Source organism: Physeter macrocephalus, unplaced genomic scaffold (assembly GCF_002837175.3).
Source record: "Physeter macrocephalus isolate SW-GA unplaced genomic scaffold, ASM283717v5 random_921, whole genome shotgun sequence".
Taxonomy (NCBI): Eukaryota; Metazoa; Chordata; class Mammalia; order Artiodactyla; family Physeteridae; genus Physeter; species Physeter macrocephalus.
The window spans coordinates 17992-25000 of NW_021146465.1; the positions used below are offsets into that span (position 1 = coordinate 17992).

Genomic DNA, 7009 nt, shown 5'->3' on the forward strand with positions numbered 1-7009 from the left:
GTGGCGGGGCGGTGGCATCAGCATGAATGACCAGAGCTGGAGCCACGCCTTCCTGGTGCGCAGCCAAGTCTGAGTTGCCTGCCCGCTGGGACTCTGGCCTCAGGAGAAATGCAAAAATTACCTACTTGTTTAACTTCAGAATGTTTCCATGAAGTCATTACCAGCAGAGTGGGATTTTGTGGCCAATCCGAGGATAGTTGGATTCTTAAGCATATTAGGACCCTGGTAAGAAAGTCTTACCTACTTTCCCTCCACAATCTACTCACTCGCCCATTCCTCCTCAATGTTCAGAAAGTGGAGTAAGGACTCAGGGAGGGACTTGACAGGGAGGCAGGTACCTGGGTGCTGGACCCTGCTGTCACTGATTCCTCACTTCCCTCTCCTGTAAAATAGGGCAACTTAATGAAACTCTCCCAGCTCCCTTCAGGCCACAGTTTCTGCCCTGGAAACGTAGTAACTGGTCTCTCCATCCCATGGAATTTTAAAATGATACTAATAAAGGCAATGCATTGTGATGGTACCACCCTCCATATTTTTGCCAGGGAGCCTTCCAGACACGCAGCCCCTTTGGTCCCCACAGGCCTGTGGGGTAGGTTGGGCTGCTGTCACCCCGATGTGGCTGAGGCTCTTGTGAGGCTCCCCTGCCCTCGGGTGCCGGGGCACAGCGGCAGGGAGGCAGTGGCCCTCCCGGCACACTTGGCTCTGGAGTCCTCACCCCCATTTCCTGGGGAAACCTCTGTTTTGGGGTCTCTCACCATCCTTGCCAGCCACCAAGCACCATCACTTCAGAAAGTTCCTGCACGTTTCCCCATCAGCTGGTTGTTTTTGTTCCAACCCACTTCTCCCTGGAGTTGAATTCTCACCATCCCATTTATGCTCCCCCATCCCCCAGTCCCCCCATAGAGGTCAGTCAGAGACCCTCTCTCCCCTCCACAGACAAGCTTTACGGACCCTTAGATCTTAGCTCCCCTGCCAGGTGGGCTCTATCTGGGAGCAGGAAGGGGGCAAGGGCCTGAGAGTCTCCAGGACAGTGGTTCTCAGCCCTCACCTTTACTCAGAATCCCCAAGAGCCCAGGTCCAGCCCCAGAGATTCGGATTCCATGGGTGTGGTTGGGCCCAGGCAGTGGTGTTTTGTCTTGAAAGCCCACCCAGAGAGTTAAATGTGCTGAGAGCCCTGCCTGGGTGATGGTCTCCTGGTGGGGATCCTGGGAATTGGGGCCACGGGGGGTGGTGAGGACCCCTCTTCGAGGCCAGGAACACTTTTTTATCTTCAGAAACTTCTTGTTTGGGGCAGACTCCTCAGTGAGGCATTTGATGCACCAGAGTGCAGATGGATTTGGCTCCTGGTGTCAGAGTTTGAAAGGTTTCCAACCTACAACTTGACATGTGTACCAGACATGCTTCTAAACCCGCATATGTTCCTCCAAGAGCCCTTGGGCTTCCCTGCATGACAGCAGCAAGAAGGACAGAGCAGACATGTTCCTTGAGGCCAAACATCTGAACATGGGAGAAGTTAAAGCCTTCAGGGGCTTGCAGGAGGCCTGGGACCTGCACTCTTGGGACATGCACTCAGTTACATGTGTGGAGCTACTACCCAGCATCTAACACCCACATTTATTGCCTCTTTTCCAAAGAGATTGTGTTGAGTGCTTGCTGCTTCACTCAGGGAGCTCAGTTGACAACCAGACCTGCCAAAACCTGTGCAAGGATGAGGTGATCACACGGGTGGACACCATCGGTGAGTGTGGGCAGCCGGCCCCTTTTGGATCTTGGCAGACGTGTAGAGACTTTCTCCCTCGTGGGGACGATCTTCAGGGCTGCCTGGCAGACAGGAGGGTAGTTTTAACCTTGAGTTAGGAAGCAACCTCAGTGTCCTTGGCTAGTCCTTGCTGGCTCCCCGAGAGGACTTGGAGTACCTGTGTTAGGTCATAGGTTCTGGGCTCTCCAAGGTGTAAGACCTTCCCGTTCTTAAGTACCTGTCCCATCCCTGAAGCCTAGTCCCTTCCTACATCTTCTCCCAGGCTTCCTGAGAAGTTGGTATATTAGTTAGAATAAGTACTGTTCGCTGCTACAACAAACGAACCCCAAACCTCAATGACTTAACAAAATAAAAGTCAGTTTGTCACTCACTCGAAGTCCAGTGAAGATGTTCCTGGCTGACGAGGCCTCTCTGTGCTCCTTCAGGAGCCCAGCTACCCTCTAGATTGTGTTTCCACCCTCCCCCGGGTCCTCAGAATTCTCTCCATTGAATCTGCAAATGGGGAAAGATCATGGGGGAGGTTTACATGGGTGGCGCCTGGAAGTGGTGCACACAACATCCCCCCGACCCAGAGTTCAGTCATCCAGCCACGTTTACTGCAAGGATGGCGGGAAATGTTGTCCAGCTGTGCCCAGGAAGCTGGGAAACCATGTTTGGTGACCAGCTAGCCAGTCTCTGTTTGGCCTCAGCCCAGTGCAGCTCTCGCGATGCTGTGCCAGCATTAGATGAGGCAGAGCTCACATTCTGTCCGAATGAACCCGGGATCGAGTGCTACCCTGGCTCTTCCTCGTTCCTACAGGTCTCCCCACTCCTTTTTCCTGCCTCCCTGATCTTGAGTGATGCTCTGGCCGAATCATGGCTCCTGAGATGGCCAAGTCATGTATTGCGCCAACACGTATTCATTGAGCACCTACTGTGTGCCAGGGCTTGTACCACCGCAGGGAGCCCCTGCCCCGCCCTCCCCAAATCTGGCCTCTCATGCCCGTTTTCCTGCCCTGCTTCTGTCTTGTGACTTGAGGTCTGGCTCACAGCCAGTTCTGACTGCAGACCTGGGGCCGTTGCCCCCTGACTGGGCACCCACAGAAAGATGGTGATGCCTCCCCCCGGCCCACTGACTGCTTTCTCGCTCTGGAGCAAATGCAGCCGTTCACGCACAGCTGCCTCTCAGTCTGTCCCTTTGTCATGAATCAGTTGCTTCACAGAGAAGGTTTCTGTTGCCATTCACCAGTTATCCTTTTCCTGCCTTCCCCCAGGCTTTTTCATACCCATGCTCACCTCACTCACACTCACCCAGACCAGGCTTAGGATTGGGGGCCGAGAGAAAAAGCCCAGGCCTCCGTGTCTGATAACCACTCAGAATTGTCTGGTTCTAGGTGGAGACTCCTTCGAGCAACAGGGTTACAAAGGGCAGAGCTAGAAAGCATTTCGTGTCACAAAATAGCCCACAGTTGTTACTCAGGACCAGTGGGGTCATTCCCTTACCACCCTCCTCTCTCTTGCTTCAACTCTTCCCCGCTTCCTTTCCACCCTGGAAATCAGTCTAACCCTGTCCCAGGGGAGGCTTGGAATGCAGACAGTGCCTGGTGGGGCGGGGGGTGGGGTGCGGTGGGGAGTGAGTGGGGTTGGTGATGCCTTCCCTTCAGGTAACAGCCGCGTGGGGATGGCAGGTGCTGAAGCAGCTTGAGGAAGGGCGCTTCTTACTATGGGGAGAGAGGCCAGCGGTGTGCACCGTGGGTGAGAGGTGCAGTCTCTCATCCACCCATCCTCCTTGCCGCGTGGGCCTTTTTGGCTTCTCATCTCAGGCAAGCGCCGCCGCCTCCCGGCCTCTGCAGCCGGCTCTCAGCCAGGTAGACTCAAGCGTGAACTCTCACTCGGGCCTCCGCGGACAGCAGGATGGCCCTTTCTTTTCTTTACCCAATTCCGTTGCCCAGTCCCGCCCCAGCAGTAGCGCCCCCTCTCCTTTCACCCCAGTGAGCCTTCGGAGGCCTCCCTCGCATGGAAGGGAATTCACGTCCCCAGCGCGGCCTGACTTGGCGCTGGGCCTGCGTTCTTGATGTGAGAAATTCATTTTTAAGGTCCAGCCTTCCCTTTAAGCCTCTCCGCACCCCCTTTTCTTCTTTGCGGGGTCCGGCTCCTCACCCGTCCCTTAGCTGCTCTGCATCACTCAGAGACACACTCAGGACATTTCTGCTGGGTTTTCTTCCAGTGAAAGATGACCAGGAGGCTGTGCTTTGTTTCTACAAAACTGCCAAGGATTGTGTGATGATGTTCACCTATGCTGAGCTCCCCAGTGGGAAGTCCAACCTGACAGTCCTCAGGGAACCAGGTGGGTGAGGGCCAGCTCTGCCTGCTCCCCCAGGGGGCTCGGTTTCTGACGTATCACCCGTTCTCTCCTCACCATCCTTTCCAAACTCCAGAGAGAGGAGGGATACGGTTCCATATAAAGATCAAGCTCTAAGGTCGCCTCTACCTGACTGCTATAGTTTAGAAGAAAGATGGTTGTATATCTGGGGACCCATCACGGGGGCGGAGCTTGGGGGGGGGCATGACTTGGGGGAATGGGACTTATAGGAGGATAGTGCCCTGTCCTGGGGGAGTGTCTCATCTTGAAGGAGGGGACACAGGGGTGACAGTAAGCACAGAACACACTTAGCCTACGTGGCTAATGGTGGTGCGAGCGTTCAGGGCAGGTCTGGAGCATCAAGGCTGGGCGTCAGGAAGCCTCTGGGTACACACAGCCCTAGCCGGGCTGCTGCTTCCCGGAGTGGAGTCCAAGAAGGGCAGATGGGGTGCTGGGTTGACATGCCGGCAAGTGCCATGCCTCGCTCCCTGGGCCCCTGAGGACGGCACGCTCTCATCTAACACGGGCAAGTCTGCCCCACGCTCTGGGCCCAGGGACCAATGGCCCTTTTCCTTGGGGGTAATGAGGGTTTCTAGTATGACCCCTTTCATTCTTCTCTGGTGGAGGTTGCCGGGGCAGAGGCGGGCGGTGCAGAAAAAGATCTGCTCTCTTCCTTTCAAAACATTGCAAACTGTTTTTCCAAATGGGGCTAGACCACATAATGTGCCTTCCCTAGGCCAGAGGCAGAGGGAAGGATTGTGGTCCTAGCCCAGGATGCACGCCTGTAAGAATGAGGCTCTGTTTCCAAGGGCTGTCTTTGCGGTTCTTTGAAAATAAGCACATTTGCTCCAAAGGCTCCACACTAAGGGCTTACAAGTGTTGGCTGGCCCCCAGCCCAGCCCTTGTGGAAGTGGCTTCATGAAACCTCCTGCCGCCCAGTCTACTCCTGAAACCATTTACGTGAAAGCTGAGACCTGGTCCAGCGTCCTGCACGGGAGGTGGGGCCGGGCTGGGGCGTGGGTGCTTCGAGTTGGGGAGATGCAGCCGTACACACAGCGTGTGGGAGAAAGTGGGGCAGCCACCAAGGTTCTCCTAGACTTTGCCATCGACTTACTGTGTGGCCTTGGAACAGTGACCAGCCCTCTTTGAATCTTCCACTTTATGTGCATTGGAGAAACCTGCCTGCCACCCAGGTCTCTCAGCAGAGTGGGGATCTCAGAGAATCCAGGGAAGGCCTCTGGGGAGAGCTGACGGGCCTAAGGTCGGGGGGTGGGGCACGGTGATGGCGGTGGCTTTGCTCATCGTGCCCTGGTCCCCTCCAGAGTGTGGATCTGCCCCCAATGCCATGACCATCCTCCTGGCTCTGGTCGGCAGCATCATCCTGATTGGGCTGGCGCTCCTGGCCATCTGGAAGCTGCTTGTCACCATCCACGACCGGAGAGAGTTTGCAAAGTTCCAGAGTGAGCGATCCAGGGCCCGCTACGAAATGGTAAGCCAGTGGGAAGTTGGAAGTAGAAAAAATGTCGAGCTTAGCGGTCCGGCTGAGTTCAAGCAGAGGCCCACTAACGTCTTCGGGATTCAGAACAAAGAAGCGAGGACTTCCCCGGTGGTCCAGCGGTTAAGACTCTGTGCTTCCACTGCAGGAGGCTCGGGTTTGATCGCCGGTCGGGGAACTAAGATCCCACATGCTGCGCGGTGTGGCCAAAAAGTTAAAAAGAACAAAACAAAACAAAAAACACGAAGAGGCAAAATCTGAGAGGCGGTGTGTGCCCAGTTCTGGACGCCCCGCGCGGAGCCCCGCACCAGGCCCGGGTCGTGAGGCTCCCCGGCAGAGGCACTCGCCACAGCCTCGGCAGGGAGACCGTGTCCAACAGTCCAGGAGAGGGTCCCGCGTGCTCACAGCCTATCGCAGTGTCCCTGCGTGTCTTACCTCCCCAAGCAGGCTGCACGCTCCCGAAGGACTGAGCAAGAGTGAGCACCCCCTGAGTCCCCAGTGAGTGTGTTAAAGCTGCAAGGGACTCCAGAGACCATCTGACAGACACAGCCGCTCGTTTCAGAGGTGGAGAGAGAAAGCTCAGGGAGGGGCGGGACCGTGCCAGGCCGGCTTAGAGGAGCCAGTCTTGCAGCACAAGGCTGTTGCCTTCACCCGCGGCGGGGCCCACTGCCTTCCTGGGTGACTGACCCTAGAAGGGCCTCCAACCCCGTGCGTGTGCGAATGAACGAATGAACTAACACGTGTCCTCTTACCTCCCGTGTTCTCTAGGCTTCAAACCCTCTGTACAGAAAGCCCATCTCCACACACACCGTGGATTTCACCTTCAACAAGTTCAACAGATCCTACAATGGCACAGTGGACTGATGGCTCCTTCCCCTCAGAGGGCTGGAGGGGCAAGCGGTCAAGCCAGAGACTGACACGCTTTGGACAGCTGCTCGGCTTGAGCACGGTTCCCTGCACGGCCAAGCGCAGAGACCTTCCAGTGAGCCTGGGCGAGGAGCCCGCACAGGAAGGTGCCCGGCCGTGCCACCTGGCCACCCCTCCAAGCCCGGCGACAGTGCTCTAGGCTTTCCTCAGCACATCCAGCTTGTTGTCTCAATGAACTGCTGAGATGCAGGCCGCCTCTCCCTTCCGGGAGGGCTGGGCCTCCAGTCTGGCCAGATGAGAAGGCTCTTGGGAGTGTCAGAGTGAGTAAAACCCGCACAGTCTGGCTTTGCTCCTGTTGATCATTTTTAAATGAAATAAAATGATCGTGCATTTATGGTATAGTTCCGATTCCTGAGAATTACCTACCTGGTGTCTCTGCCTTGCACATGGGTGTTGGTGATGGGATTACTGAGACGCCTGTTGAAGGCACATAGTTTGCAGATGTCAACTTTCTTCCCCTGTCTGTGTTTGTTTAGTACTTTTGTAA

General features: G+C 55.9%; 1 protein-coding gene across 1 annotated transcript in view; it reads left to right on the top strand.

The window, feature by feature from the left end:
* Positions 1 to 6858, top strand: part of LOC114485369 (integrin beta-5-like) — a 9628-nt gene extending 2770 nt beyond the window's left edge. The window contains exons 2-5 of the mRNA XM_028486688.1: positions 1635 to 1738; positions 3966 to 4085; positions 5423 to 5589; positions 6364 to 6858. Of these exons, the coding sequence (XP_028342489.1) occupies positions 1635 to 1738; positions 3966 to 4085; positions 5423 to 5589; positions 6364 to 6459 (487 nt within the window). The 3' untranslated portion in view covers positions 6460 to 6858. The remainder of the gene's footprint in view (positions 1 to 1634; positions 1739 to 3965; positions 4086 to 5422; positions 5590 to 6363) is intronic.
* Positions 6859 to 7009: the final 151 nt, after the last annotated feature.